At 42.1% G+C, this 16,224-nt stretch overlaps 1 protein-coding gene across 10 annotated transcripts in view; it reads left to right on the top strand.

The window, feature by feature from the left end:
* Nucleotides 1–16,224, top strand: part of LOC125891352 (ankyrin repeat and SAM domain-containing protein 1A-like) — a 101,255-nt gene that overhangs the window by 5,018 nt on the left and 80,013 nt on the right. For 9 of the 10 annotated variants that reach the window (XM_049580571.1, XM_049580569.1, XM_049580568.1 and 6 more), the window contains exons 2-4: nucleotides 13,245–13,325; nucleotides 13,524–13,680; nucleotides 15,800–15,862. In XM_049580571.1, coding sequence (XP_049436528.1) covers nucleotides 13,245–13,325; nucleotides 13,524–13,680; nucleotides 15,800–15,862 — 301 coding nt within the window. The remainder of the gene's footprint in view (nucleotides 1–13,244; nucleotides 13,326–13,523; nucleotides 13,681–15,799; nucleotides 15,863–16,224) is intronic. The other variant, XM_049580575.1, reaches the window with a different exon arrangement.

Here is a 16,224-nt window from a genome sequence, read left to right as displayed (position 1 = left end):
GCTCATCTCCCAGCTTCACAGCCATGTCCTTTGTCCCACTCACAAAGCGTAGAATGACGGCTTTTCATATTCATATCAGTCCCTAAAGACCATTCTGGGGCTTTTCTGTACTTGTTTAGTTTTACAAAGAAAATAGAGCTGTCATTGGGATAGAATCGGACCACCTATTTAGGGTGTCCTACTCATAGGCTAATACAGGCTGGAAAAAAATCAGCTTTAGATATCCACAAAACACTCTTGAAATATATTGTTTCTATAACATGTTACTCCGCTAGCAAGGAGAGCATTTCTATCAGTGTGATGACTTGGTTAGCATTTTAAGAGGCTTGGGCACAACTCCAGATCATTCCATCCCATTACATCCGCAATTTCTGGCTCATCCCAGGCAGACCCATGCTGTCAGACTGGTGCTGGCCGAGAAAATATCTGCATAAAAATGAGCACACATTGTCCTTTTTTGAAAAACAAAATTTCCCTGAAGCTTCTCAGTTACGCGGATCTTTGTGCTTGTAGAATTCACTGAGTGTGAAGGTGCTCTGTAGGACTTGAGATGGTGAGTCTGCAGATGACAGGCTCACAGCGGGAATCTGACACCTTTAGTCTTTAGCTGGGTTTCATAGTCGCTCATGTAGACTGTCTCACTGCCTGCTGTTGTGTGCAGGCCAGGCCGCGCAGCGTTAACAAGGCAGTTTCTATCACTTCTACAGGCCTGGGAAGAGCCTCAGATCACTCCGAGGTAGCTAAAAGCAGGGCAAACAGCAGGTCTGTTGGACACATTTCATCGACTGTTGACCTCTGAACTGCAAGAAACTGTAGCTGGTTGAGCCCAGGAGGGAGCAGTGGTAGCTGGGAAATCTAACACCACCATGTTAGCATTCCAGGAGCATCTGAGTTTGGGATGCTCTGCTCTGTGCGTTATGTTTACGGCCCATGTTTGTGTAGTCTGAGAAAGCAGGCACTTAGGAGCAGTGATGAATTCCACATATGTGTGTGTGTGTGTGTGCGTGTTTGTGATCAGGGGGAGCAGAAACAGACATATACAGGGTTCTCTCCATGCAGTGTGTAGCCATTTTTACTTTAACTGAATGGTGGTTGGATAAAAATAGCTTTCATCTAAGTGGGTCAGGGTTTTCTTAATTAGTTTGTAGAGGAAAAATTTTCAAGGAGTTGTCTGAAATAGAAAATATGCCTTGTAAGGATGCCGAGCAGTGATGATGATAGCAATGATTTTTATAGTATTTTTTACAGTATTATGAAATGCTTGACAATTAGGAGTATGGCTGCAGCTAAGGACTATTTTCATTGTCATATTATTTTCTTGATTAATTGTTTGGTCAATAAAATGCCAAAAAATGGTTAAAAAAAAAATGTCAGTCAGTATTTTCCAGAGCTCAAGATGACGTCCTCAAATGTCTGTTTTGTCAACAACCCAAATATATTCAGTTTACTGTTATAAAGGAGGAAAGAAATGCGAAATTTAAGAAGCTAGAGTCAGAGAAACATATCGCTTTTTTCCTCATAAAATTACTACATAAAATTAGTTGCAGATTAATGTAATTGTTAACAATTAATTGATTACTGCATTAGCTGTTGCAGCTCTAATTAAGACCCCTTAGTGTCGCTAAGGGAACTAAGAACGATAACAATGTGAACATCATCATCATCAACCACTGTTTATTAAGGGAAAGTTGACTGAGCATTAAACTCTTTTACAGCAATGCCCTGAATTCACATTCATATGGACTAAAGGGGATACATAATATATAATAACAGTTGGAAAATTCAAAGCTATCCAGTTTATTATCATGAATTACAAAGAAAAGCATCAAATGTTGTCATTTAAGAAGCATAAATGTTTGCTCTACTGCTTTAAAAAATTACTAAAATGACCATGTGATTATCAGGATAGTTGCTGATTAATTGAATGTTAATTGAATAATCGCATGCATTGATGCATTAATCGACTAATTGTTGCAGATCTAATGAACAATAATGTTCTGTAAACGGTGGCACTAGTCAAGCACGGGCTGAACACTCCAGCTGTGACACCCTGTAAATTTGAGTGGATTTTGGTTGGCTATCAGTGTTTCAATCAGTCATCTAACTGCTTTGAAAATGATTCTAACACTATACACGATATGTTTATAGTTGTTGTTATCTTGTTGTGGATACATCTTTTAGTTCTCTTTTTATTTATAGTTTCCATTTTTCTGTTCCTCCTATGTTAAAACAAACAGAAAGTTGTTCATGCATGAGCAGGACAGCAACACAAAGACGCATTTACTGAGGCTCCTGTGCTTGTTTGTGTGACCTCTCCCTCACCCGACTCACTGAAAACCTTGTAATAACAAATGGACAAATGGAAAAGATAAGGCTGCAGAGGTTGGGGAGCATTTCTGTGTGTGTGTGGTGTTTGAACCCATTTGTAGGACAACGTCGTCGGGCTCTTCCTCTCGACCTGTGCAGGCCTATGTGTGTGTGTGTTAGCTGGCTGTTAGCAGCCCACCGACCCAGACATTTTCATCAGTCTGGCCTGCTAGCTGGCGTCTTCCCTTCTCTCCCACTCTGCTGTTCTCAGCAGTCCTCTAGCCCACCTGCTGGGCCCACGCCAACCTCCACTCCACCTCCAGACTTCAAACATGTTGTACTTGGAGCCGGAGTAATAGCGCTGCCCTCAATATGTTCACACAGGAAACAAATTATCCAAGATCCGCTTTGCTTTGATATTTGTGCAGACCGTATAAAAGAAGCATAACAAAGTATTCTGGGCTGGATAGCCTCAGCATGACTAAGCAGATTGGCAACAGACTGTAACTTTTAAACACACCTACTTTCATGCACGTGCAGCACATCATGAATAAGGTGTGGTCACAAGATAAGACACTGAAACTTAATAACAATCTTTTAAAAGGCTGTGCCAAAGTTAGAGGGTTATTTTGCTGATGGATTTTGTGAGCAAACTGAGTCTGCGACCCTGCAGACTGGATCAGACAGAAGTTGTGTGCTTTTTCCAGAAATGGATTGTCAGCATAACTGAAAATAACTGCCCATCCATCCAGAAACATTTTCGTTGAAACTGCACATCAGCTTTGCTCTTTCAAGCAAAATGCTCAGGGGATGCCGGTGTGAAACAGTGAGATCTGTGTAGCTGTGCAGTGGCGTCTGCTGTGAAGTCGGTGTGGGAAATGCCAACTTGTTGGGAAACAGGCTCTTTTCTCTCCCCATCTCATCCCCCCTCATCTCTTTTCTTTTGAAGTCATCCCACCTTTTCAGCCTGCCACCAGTGAATTTCATGCCCATCATCTTGATTGTGCCGGAGCCCATTGGACAGCTATGATCATAGTCTGTGGCCAGACGCAGTCGATTCACACCTCCTGCTGCAGCACAGTTGCTCTGTGAAACGCTCACTATGGTGTGTTCAAGAGCCATGAAGACTCAATCAGGCTCTGTTAAAGCTGCGTGTTCCGATTAAATTGGCAAATATTGCCATCTTCATTTATAATACTTTATTTGCTTTATGACTGGAGCTGTAGCACTTAAACAAGATTAATATGATTCAGTGTTGAAATTTTTATAATCACACATTTCTTTTTTAAAAAGAGTTTCTGAAATGGTTGAGGCCGGCACTTTCATTATTTGATCAGTTTTGAGGTGGGAATCAACAGAGGCCCCATTAGGTGATATTATCTAGGGATGCACAATATTGGATTTTTTGGCATTATCTAATATGCCGACATGCAACAACTCATTTGACTGATATTCAATACCGATATTGATATATCCACTTTTTTCCCAACCTAGTTTTAGTGATCATTAAGTCTCTTCTGTAGTGGAAATAACATCATATGATGCATGCATCCTATTATCCTGATGGCCCACCAGCTGATGGAGACATGAAATACAATACTTTTCAATATATGTAATATTTATTCATTGTATAAAATAAAAAAATAGCATGTTTGCTGATTCTTCATTTTAAAGCCACTATCGGCCGATAGTAATGATGCACCAATATTATCGTGCAACCCTAATATTATCATGATACTAAAGTCACGATACAATATTATTGCGATTTTAAACGTTTTGAGTCTTAGTATATATTGCAATATGTTGCAATTTATTACCTTTGTTTTTCAACTGCAAATTATGTCCCCAAAGGAAAACTCTGCCAACATCTGTTTTATATAATAGGATCAAGTTTTCAGTCTGTTCGTCTCATGTTTTCGTCATTATTGTTGCAACAAAATGTATGAGGTGGACTTAAAGAGAATGTCATTTTATCATTAGTGGGCCGCAGAAAGTTTAATTTGTAATAGCAATACAGATCATTTCTATAATATAAAAAAGAATCACAATATCACAATACTATGCTGTATGGATTTTCTCCCCCACCCCTCTGAGGTATGCCGACCTCAAATATTAAAGAATAACTTTTAAGTTGCTTTTTTTTAGCCGCACTAGCAACACGGCTGTTTGCATGGCAGTGTCAGCCCTACATTTTGGTCCAAACTGAATTATCATTCTGGATTAAATCTCTCGGCAACAGGCATTCATGTCCCCCTCAGGAAGAATTATTATAACTTTTACCTTCATCAGGAGCTCCAGAAAATCAAGATGTAACCACAAATGGTCAAAGGCATGAACCACATGATCAAGAAATGTAGCTTTAAATAAATATTTCACTGCTGAAAAGACTTTTCATAAAACTAGACTGTCTGCGCCATATAAAGACACAAATACTTTTGAAATTGGCGCTATATGACCAGAGAAAACACAGGAAGAAGGCTGTGGCACTCACTTTTGCTCGAGAGGTAGAAAACCTGCAACTTCAGAATGCACTGCACTGCACTGGATTGCTAAAAACACTTCTGCTGTTGGGAGATGTGAAGCAAGCTGCTCATTTTAATATACAAAATACAAAATAGGTAATATAGCAACAGAGTCTTGGTTCATACTTCATCAGCACTGCTTAGTTTTACATTGTGATCTCAGTTTTCTCAGCCTCCATTTTTCACAATGCAGGAAACAGTATGATGCTTGCTTCCTGTTTACAAACTCTCGTGTTAGAGCTAAACAGTGCACTAGAATATGTTTCCTAAGACATTTTAGGCGAGAAATAGGCAATACATTAACAGAATCTGAGTTTATATTTGATCAACACTGCCTTGTTTTACATTTTATTCTCATTCAGCCTCCATTTTTCACAATACAGGAAAAAGTATGATGCTCACTTCCTTTGTCAAATTCTCATATTACACCTCAACAGTGCACTAAAATATGTTTCTGAAGACATTTTAGGGGAGAAATAGCTCATACAATAACAGAATCTTGGTTTATATTTGATCAATACTTCCTAGTTTTACCGCTTGATCTGAGTTTGGTCTCTCGATCCGCTTCTTTACTTTCTGTCCGTGATGGCGGTGGGCATACAACGTGAGGAAGTACAATCTAGAGGATTTTTGCTGGCAAATAAACAGGGAGATCTGGGTGCCAGCAAGATGGCAGTAAGTTAACACAGTTTATTTACACGTACTGCCCACATTGTTACGATAGAAAGCTGGTTGAAAATCAGCAGTAATATCCCTTTAAGATGTGTTAGTCATACACTTGTTGATGCCTTTTCATAGCCATGTCATAGTTTTAAAGGTTGTTGCCTAATTCATTTCCCAGTGCTGCCAAACTTGTAATACTGCTTCAGAACAATACAGTATAGGCTCTAAGCTGGTCTGTCACAACCTCCGTGATGAGCGCGCACTACTTTATTACAGTTGCAGTTCTTTGGCCACGACGTGATGCCTTGACTGAGATTTTGTCTCATTAAAAGTGTCCCTCAGCAGGCCTGAAGCTCTCTTCCAGGTACCTCAGTCTCTGCCGAGGAGGAGACACTCAGGTTGGCTGTTTGGCTGCGGGGCATCTGATTTCACCACCCGCCAGCAGTATGCATAATTAAGCCCAATTTCCCTGACGGTGGCTGACATGCGCCAGTCACTGCTGGGCTCAGTGCCCCGGGCTAGACTAATCCCCAGTGTGGTCACACCACTAATAGGCTGGAGGAAAAATCTGTTTATTTGACTCTGGGTTCACACCCACCTGGGCTCCTATTTGCTTAAACCTAAGACTGAATTATGCCTTGGCTATTCCCCAGGGCTACATAAATGAATGTGTAATCATACATCGGATATTTGGATACTGCTGAAATGGAAACATTTATTTTAAAGTACCTGCTGTTGTTGTATTTGTCACCTCGTTGGTGCATGTTAGGATTTGCTTTGCAAGGCAGTGAAAGTAGTCAGTCTGGTTAGTCCTGATCATAATGTGGAGCAGAAAAGATTTGTGTTAATCATTATCACACATGATGCGTCTCTGCTTTTTCTACCTGCTCATGTCTGACAAAGATTAGTGAATATGGATTATGAATTATGACTATAGAATTGATTTAACCTAACTAACATGCATTCAAACGCATTAGTTGATTTATGTGAGAGATTCACTTGGTATGAGAATCAAGGCTGTAAGTCAAACTCCAGTGTCTTCTGTTGGTGCATTCAATTACTCCCTGACATTTTGACTGCGGAGTTAAACACAGTGGAGATTTATGTTTAAGCCCACATATTTAGAAATGACTGTCTTTTTAAAATGCCTTCAGTATGTGTGACTAACATCAGTAGACTAATGCAGAGAATACATAAAAGAGGGGAAATGTTATTATCCGTCCTCCTCTCATGCTGGCCGGGCTTTGTACAACACAGAATTACAGCCCCCCAGAATCTTTTTCAAACTCCAGCTTCATCCCGCTGATATTCCCTCAGGGAAATTAAGGATTAGCTTAGCCTTTCAAACAGGAATTCCTCCATCAGTTCGCATGAATGTGCCCCCTCCCAAACCAAATCAACTCTGTTTTGCCCATTGCCCTGCTATGGGCCTAAGCCCTGTCCCTCGGTTAGGTTGGTTGTGAGCCGTAGTAAGAGGATGAAGTGGATTGTCGAGCACCACTCTGACTCATGCCCTTGAGTGCCATGCTGCCAAAATGCTCAGAGGACGCAACACTCGGACTGCACTTAAAGCTGCCACTATAGGCAGCTCTGCTTATGGCGAGTTGAAACAGCATGACAGTGAATAATTGTAATGAGCAGACATCTTCCTTCCCTCTGTATGCAAATGATTCTGATAGCGTTAATTAACGCTCATGTCCCAGATCAGAGCTGTAGTATCATGGAAGCAGAAACCAGAGAGTGACATCATACTGCGGTTTGTGTTGCATTACACCCCTCGTTTGGTTTCCTTTGATCATGTGGCTGATGTGACAGTGTTTGTGTTTCTGAGTGGCATTTTTAGAACTTCTGGCAATGACGCATCAGTCATGACTGCTGAGGAGGGCGAGTGTGCAGAGGCATCAGGGATTTTAGCCTTTAGATTTTCTTTAAAATTGATGACTTTGAATGTCAAAGGGAACTCTTGCAATATGTCTCATGACTCGTCTGACTAAATGGAGTTTTGTCTTGCGCATGTATTTTAAACCAAGCAAGAGTTATTGACAAAATTTTGGACTTCGATCTACAATGTATATAACACAAGACTGAGACTGACCTGAATGCTTTGAAGCCTTTAGTGTTGCCATGGTAATTCATGTCCAAATCAGTATTTGAGTGACCCTTTTATCTACACCAGACATGTCAAAATTCTGGCGCAGGGGCCTGTTGTGGTCTGCAGACTGATTTTAAGCAGCCCGCAGCTTGTCTTTCAGAATATACCATATGTGGCCTTCCACACAACATTGGTTAATCAAGCATTTTTTGGTTCACCTCGCGATGGCAGGACTATCATAAGCCCCGTTTCCACCAAACACTTTGGGTATAGTACCTTTGGAACCAAAAGTGACCCTTCAGACATGATACCTAGACCCTAGCGTTTCCACTGCAAACAGCACTCACTGTATTTCCTTATTACTGGTGACACAATTCAGCAGTATTAATTCATTATGCATCAACATAAACTATTAGTTATTCTCAATCAAGAACATTTAAATGTAGTAATGGGTCTAGTTTTGTGACTCGGAAAATATTCTTTGTTTCTGAGTATTATGGCTGATTCTTTCTGCGATCTGCAAGCTAATGTAGCGGCTAACTCATTCATTCATTTTCTCTGTAACCGCTTATCCTTTTAGGGATTGCGGGGGGGCTGGAGCCTATCCCAGCTGATGTTGGGTTAGAGGCGGGGTACACCCGGGACAGGTCACCAGACTATCACAGGGCTGACACATTTGACCTTTTACACTGCCAGATTTTCGGCGAATGTTGGGCCGTTTTGCTGGCAAGCTGAGAGCGTTTAGACACACAGAGTTAGATTGCCGATTTTTTGCCCAATTTTCCGCCTCGTAGGGTAGTCATATTGGCGGAACCTTTTTGATTTAAAAAGAACGAGGCGCCCTTCCGCCATGGGAGGGGCTGTTGAAGACTTGTGGGAGGAACTGTTGATGACGCCACACGTGTGACCCACTGGCGGTGGATAAACAGGAAACAGCTGATAGCAGGAATGAGCAGCTAGTAGCAAGAGGGAAACGCCTGAAAGACACTGTAAAGATGAGCAACTGGAGAGACAAGGAATTGCGCACCCTCCTTGCCCTCGCAAACAAAGAGGCCATTAACCGTCAGATGACAGGAACGGTGAAGAACAGGCCGACTTACAAGAGAATCGCCGAAGGACTGACCAGCCACGGCTTCCATCCCACGTCACTGGTTACGTCTTAGCTGAGCTACATGTTTTGTTACTTGCTCACGCCCCCCATTGCCCCGAAAAAGGCGCATTCTGTATGAACAAAAGTAGTAGGTGGCATTTTGCTGCACTCTCCGATTTTGCTTTTATACTGCCAATGCTGAAAGAAGACTGATTGGGCTTTCCTGCAAATTTGCACAATTCCTATTTAAAAAGGGCTTTAGAGACAGACAACCATTCACACTCACATTCACAAATTTAGAGTCACCAATTAACCTGCATATCTTCAGACTGTGGGAGGAAGCTGGAGTACCTGGAGAAAACCCACGCTGACACAGGGAGAACATGTAAACTCCGCACAGAGGGGCTCCTCCATCCTGGGGTCCGATCTGGGAACCCTCTTGCTGTGAGGCGACAATGCTAACCACTGCATTACCGTGCCGCCCATAGTGGCTAACTGTAACATGATTTTAGGTGCATTGACTGAAAACTGATGTTTAAAAAATGTACTCTTGTCTCTCATGACCCCACCCCCTTTGAAGCTTTGATTACTGGCAGGGTATTTCTCACCGAAGCTTCAATGCCCAAAACTGGTATTCAGGACAGTCCTAGATAAGATAGGCTGACATTTATGTTGCAGTGTCTTTAAAGCACAGAGAAATTACCCTGATGTTCACACATTAGTTATGTTCCGAAACCCATGACATGCCTTCTTGGATTTCTCCAGTAGTCATTCCTGCCCTATGCCCAAATTTTTTAAATTCTCCAGTCGTAGTCGCAGCTCTGTTCATGTTTATGTTAATTTGTTTATGGGCTTTTTTCTGTAAGCCGTTACATAACTCTTTATCTAGGACAGCAACTAGAGGTCTGCTTCTGTCTCAGTTTTCTCTTTTGATGTGTTCAGCAGCCATGCGCAAGGCAGCGTCTCTGTACTCTTAACTACAAATTTGGTTACTGGTTCGGGAGGAATGGAGAGGAAGTGTGTGAGCGATGCTTTAAGAGCTGACATAATCGTGGCTCGCACATTTTTTCCCCCTCTCTAACAGAAATTTATCAATCCCCACATTTCCTCCTACCACATTTTCCCACTCTAGTATTTCCTCCTAGCACGCCCTGCTTCTGATGTCCCGTGTCTTCATGGCTGTCTGACTTGGTGAGATGAGACCCAGAGGGCCTGCTGTAGGGAAGAAACGGCTTAGGTTATGACTAGTAGAGTGGTGCATCCCTGTGTGTCTGTGCTCTGTCAGGCCCATTGTTCTGCAGGCGATGGAGCCCTCCAAGACACTTATTTAATGAGACGGCTCTGACTGTGTAATTACAGGCTGCTCTGAGAGCTATTATGGGAGATGTATTTTAAGGGGGCAAAACAGCCATTACTGCGACAAAAACGAGCAGCAAAGTCCCACAGTGGCACTGAAGCTGATACGAGGAGGCCGAGTATCCTGCTGCCGTTCACACATGGATCAATTCATATTGTGTCTCAGTTCGTTCAACTCCTGGAGCTGATGTTTTGTTTTTGTTTTTTTGCTACAGTGACTACATTTACATGCACAAAGTATTCCACTTGTTACCCTTCTTCTGAGAAAGACAATGGCCTTCATTTATGAAATAAATGTAACACACAAAACTGGGTGTTCAGTCATTTCCACGCAAGGTGCGACATTAATCAGTTTGATGTGAGTGGAGGCTACAATCAAATCTCACGCCAGGTCGCAACTAGTGTATGCAAGTTTGAGTCAACATGGATTTGCGGTGCAACAGAGTAAATCTGACTGAGCTGGTGAATTGATATTTGACCATATTTTGACTGGCTTGTAAGTATTTTCAGCCACATATTAATCACTTAAAATGTATAGCCACCACATGGACACCAGCTCTCTGTCACAGCTCCTTTTGCCTGGTTCTGTTGGACTAGCTCCAAGGCTGAACACCACTGGTGCCCACCTTTAATATTTCTAGCCTATTTATTTATCCTTTTTATTTAAACACTGACAAAACTGAAGCATGTTTAATTCACTTATGATTAAAACAGCATTAAAAAGGAATGACTAAACCCTGCAATAGTGTAATTAATAAAATACTAGTGGCCTAGTTGATAAAGTTTTTACTTGTCCAGCTCAGACACAGGTCCAATTTGTCCAATACTCTGATTAACCTCCCCTATCATGTCATTTATCATGTTGAAATATGGAAAAGTGGAACTGCTGAAGCTGCTTGTGCAATTGTGCTTCTTTGCGTCAAAATAGGATTTTTCCTAAATTTTTCACTGGTGGTGGAGTTGTTCAAACGTGTGAACACAAATTCTCTCTTTCGTTCTTTCAAGCATCTTTTTAAAAAGGTGGGCATTGTGATATTTTTACCCATCTAAAAACCTGTTGATATCAAAGTTTTTCATAATGTTTAAAATGTAGGTGTGTTTTTCTTCTGACCAGAAATGTTTTCTTTTGGGCATGCATCGTTACCCCACAGCTGTGCAAACTGTCAGCGAATTGGTTTGTGTACAAGCATTGACAGCGCACACAGCTGACTGTAAACAGACAAGATGCCGTGTTCTGCAAACTGCATTAAAAATGCCAAGTGAGACGCATATTCTGAATGCACTGTACACATGTTCAAAGAATGCTCCTAAAACCCAGATATCGGCACCATGACTCAGGATGCTTTCAGACCTAGAGTTGTCTTGCTTTGGTCTGAATCAGGGACTAATTTTGTTACAAAGTTGCATAATTGCGTAGAGTTGGTTTGTGTTCTCACGGCAGCATTTACAAGAGGACCAGATCAAATTCCTTGTGCGAGAAAGCTGCTCTTGATTGGTCAGAATTTCCATGTGGGAAAAATCCAGGAAGTAAACAAAACATTGAAGAAGAGTACACTTGCAAGATAAATGTGACACTTTCTAATGTCACAGTGGAGGGACAACTACACAGGTTGATTTTAGTGCTGCTCATCGTGGACTATATTGCTGTCATTGTTCATTTTAGTCAAACCATACAGTTTGAAAACGAGGCACAGCTCCAACTAGAAAACAATGTTTTGATGCATTGGATGTGCTGAATGTGCATATTAAGGCAGTACAGGAAGAAGTGCACATTAATAATCCTCCGGGACTGTAACATGCTCATGTTTAACCCAAACAATGTGTCATGTGACTGCAGTTGGTTCAGATCCAGGTCGGAACACTTTCTGAAACTGCACCAGAGTTCGTTTGTAACCAGATCGAGACCACCTCTTCAAGAAGGTCTCGGTCTGGTTGTTTTGGTGCATACCCGAGTGGCAAATGAACCTGAGTTCGATTGAACCGAACCAAACAGAGCAGGTGTGAAAGCACCCTTAATTGGAAAATGCTTCATTTAGAAATTCCAATTTGGAATATCCCAACAGATAATGCTGTTTACATGACTCATGTCAACCAGAATCAGAATATTGTCATATTTGGAACAATAGTGGAATATTAGAGTGCATATAGTCAATAAAAAAACAAGATGTGCGGATCACTAGTGCTGCTGCTCTTTTTCCTCGTATCGTCTCCCTGAAGCCTTTATTCATAGAAAATACTTTCCAGCTTGCATCATAATCCAAGCCAGTCATAATTTATGAAGCTGTTCTAATGTCAGATCAGTAGTTTGCATTGAGACAGCTTTTCTATAATATATCAAAGGCAAAGCAAATATTAAAAAAATAGATCTCTTACTTTTTTCATTTACTCTACTCGCCCATCCATGATTGATTCTCTGTGAGCCCCACTGGTTTTGCTCCCATTCTCTTTCTGTTTGGCAAATGACTCTCAGATATTTGGTTCACCAGTGCTGGGATTTCCATGTCGCATGATTTATTTAGGATGTGTTAAGGTCTTTCAGAGAGCCTCACATCTCAGTCCTGGCACTCCGTCTCACCAGACATCCTTTAGCCTCTTAAATTACCCCCCCCCCATCGCCGTTCTCCTTCCGACTCTCCACAGCGCTCTTTGCAAATTAAAGAAACAAACCAATCTGAGCTGACAGCTGAGTTCAGCTCCAGTGAAGGAGAGTGCTGGGCTAATGCTGGTCAAACCTCACGCTTTACCCCTTCAATGCTTTTAGGCTCCGTCCTAGCGCTGTGTTTGTTGGTGCTTATACTGCATAACAAAAGCCTTTTCTACTTCAGGACTTGGCCCAGAATAATCAGGCTGAGGAGGAGTTAATGTAAATGAGACATGATTAGCTCATCGTAGCTGCTGCTCAGCACTGATAGTGTCTCCTTTACTTCCTGGTTTTCTGGTTCGATGCTGCAGTTGGCCTGTGCTTCTTCATTCCTGTCCTCTCACGTGTTGTTTTGAGAGACAGAGAGAGAGTGCATGAACGTACGCCCCCACCTGTGTGTAGTTGGGACTGATGTGAACTAGCAGCTGTGTGAGAGTGGGGCCCTGAGATTGCAGTCACAACAGAGTCAGTCACACCCACAGTTGGAGAGTTTACAGAGGGATAGGCTTGTGTTTGTTTGGTGTGTGTGTGTGTGGTTTGTTATGGAAGCCTAACAGTCCTTTCTCTTTACAGCATCTGGAGAGGCCCCAATGTGAATTGTGTGGACAGCACTGGATACTCCCCTCTCCACCACGCCGCCCTAAATGGACACAGGTAGATCAGTGATAAATAACTGTGGGAATTGGGAGAAACGCTTGTGTTGGAGCCTGTTTCAGCTCCTCTGTTCATGCTCTACATTAAATGAGGTCTGCCCTCACATACAATTGTCCCACTGGGGAAAATAAAGCTATTGATTGGCTGTTTGCTAAGGCCGTGTGTATTCATTAGTGTGGTCCCTTCCTTCATCTGCAGCGAGGTGGTGGAGGCGCTGCTACGAAACGAGGCCTTGACGAACATTGCCGACAACAAGGGCTGCTACCCTCTCCATCTGGCTGCGTGGAAGGGAGATGAACATATCGTCAAACTGCTCATTCACCAAGGACCTTCACACCCCAAACTCAATGAGCAGGTCTGCCGCCGCATTTAATCTTCTGTTTGTCTGTGTGTGTTTATGGTGTGGTGGTTTTACTTTTCAAGGTCCAGTGTGTAGGATTTAGGGGCATATATTGGCAGAAATGGTATATATCGTAAAAAGTATGGTTTTTTTTAGTGTATAATCACCTGAAATTAAAAATCATCCTGCTTCCTGTGTACCTTAGAATGAGCCGTTTATCTCTACACAGAGTCCACCATTTTGCACCGCCATGACTCTACAGTAGCTCAGAACATAAACCTGAAACACTAGCTCTAGATAGGGCCAGTGTGAAATAGGGAGAGAGAGAGTGGGGGGACGACATGCAGCAAAGCCGGAGTTGAACGCATGACCGCTGCAGCAAGGCATCGCCTCTATACATGCGGTGCCGGCACTATCCACTAAGCTACTGACACCCCTGAATTCATGTTTTTAATCTGTCATCCAAAAAAAATTGTTGCGCACAGACACCTTGCACACTGAGTCCGATGCGTTTTATTATTCTATATGTTACAAATATTTGCAATAGGTGACAAAATAAACAGACACATTTCCTCCTTTGCCTCTCTCCGCTTGACCACTTGATGTTACCTATCTGGCTGTCACCACTCCCTCCCTCCCTGTCTTGAATATGGCACCGCAGCTGCATGAAGGGGCGCAGCTGTCCTCCGTTTCTGTCTCCACATTCTGTGTGCAGTCCTCATCCTCCTCCTCTTCATCATCATCATCCACCTGAATATTACTATCTGACCTGTCGAAAGTGAGCTATTGAGTTATGAAATGAGTCTCTGCGCCCAATTCCTCGTGTCCCGCCGCCACATTTTCTTCACTGATTCTTGGTAAAACGTCTCTAAAGGCTTCTGATGGATGTGAAAAAGAGAACCTGTTCCTAGAATTTAAATGTCATATTTATTTTTAGATGTGTGACCATTTTGGACAAAAAAACGGACTCAGTGTGCAAAGGCCTTTATTCAGCTAACGGTAAAACCCTCCTGAACATCTGGATCGAAAGTTATCAGAGAAAAAGGTGAGCACACGTTAGGCTAGCAGCCTGTCTGTGATGTGCTGAACAGCGTTAAAGAAACAATCATTTGTAACAAGAAACGGCTTTATTCAGTGGTTTTGAACTAATTTTAATCACCTGGTTTGTGTGTTTTGGAGAGGGTGCGACCTCTGCGGATAATTCAGCTCCTGCTACAGAAACCTCCCTAACAATGAACACAAAAGGAATCATAACTGGGAGAAGTTTCACCTGGTTGCAATCTGCAGTCCTCAGCACTGGATGCCACTGAATCCCCCTAAATCTTACACACTGCTCCTTTTAAGAACAAATACTTTTGGGTTTGAGTTGTGAAATGATGTCAGTACTAAATTAATTTGTTCCTCATTCTTTCCAGAGTTTGCTAAAACCTGTGAGTCAGTGTATGCAGAAGACGTAGAACAAAATTTGCTTTTTAGCACATTGACCTCTTGTAGTTTCACTCTTACTCTTCCAGTCATGGTTTGGTCAGCAGTTGTAGGAAGCTGATCATTTTTCCACTTAGTAAGGAAGTCAAAAAGCTACGTGGACTTATTTCTAATTCTAGTCCAGCATGGCATGCTCTATACTGTATTTGAATAAAAGGAATGTTAAAAAGACTGTGACCAGAGTGCATTAACCTCAGTGCATCATGAGTCTGACTTCTACTGTGATACTTTAAGTGCCTTGATGCCATGCCAGTGTGAGAAGTGCTTGTTTGGCCCCTAACCATTTTAACAGTTTTAACTCATATGTTTTCATATTTTGTTTGGTTGCTTTACTGCACAGACAGCGTCCAGACCGGCTCCATCTCTGGCCTGTCCTGTTTGGGATGAGGAGAAATGACCCATTATGAGCTCCACATAATGTCTCAATCAAAAATTTGATCAAACACCTTCAGATATAGCGGAATGTGAAAAATATAATCGTCTCATTTTGTGTCATTTCTCCCTGCCTGTTCATGACATGATTGTCCATTAACTCAACTCTGATTTTTTTCTCCTTTTATTTAGTTTGACTCATTTGTGATCATCATTCATTCGTTCATTGCTTGTCTGAACCAAAACCATTGGCCTATCTTCTCTTCCTCCCTCCCAGAGCTCTGTAGACCATAAAGAGTTCAAACGCTGTGGGCCCTTTGACCCCTATATTAATGCCAAGGTGTGTACACAGTGCTGCCGAAACAACATTTCCTTTGTGCAGTTCTTCTTTGCTTTACTGCTGTGTATTCTTGCTGTGCTTGGGTTTGGTTTGTTGCTGCTGCTGTTGCTTGCGGGGCCACTCTGCTGCAGAGATACGGGGAGGCTTTTAATTTCACCGTCTATCAGTAGATCCCTGTCCTCTGGCTTTCTACTTCTGTTGCTTCTGTTGTTGTGATCTCCAACTTTATTGAGGTGTAGGGTTGGGTACTGTCAGTACTACCAAGTACCATTTCTCAATAAAGCAATCAGTGCCAAATTTCAGATGCTGTCAACAAAGTGCACAGTTTTTGTGGGTAGTGAGTGTGTTGTTGAGTGATAGAG

This window comes from Epinephelus fuscoguttatus, linkage group LG7 (assembly GCF_011397635.1).
Source record: "Epinephelus fuscoguttatus linkage group LG7, E.fuscoguttatus.final_Chr_v1".
Classification (NCBI taxonomy): domain Eukaryota; kingdom Metazoa; phylum Chordata; class Actinopteri; order Perciformes; family Serranidae; genus Epinephelus; species Epinephelus fuscoguttatus.
The sequence above is the reverse complement of the archived record's forward strand: the minus strand, read 5'-3'. Positions and strand labels throughout refer to the sequence as shown.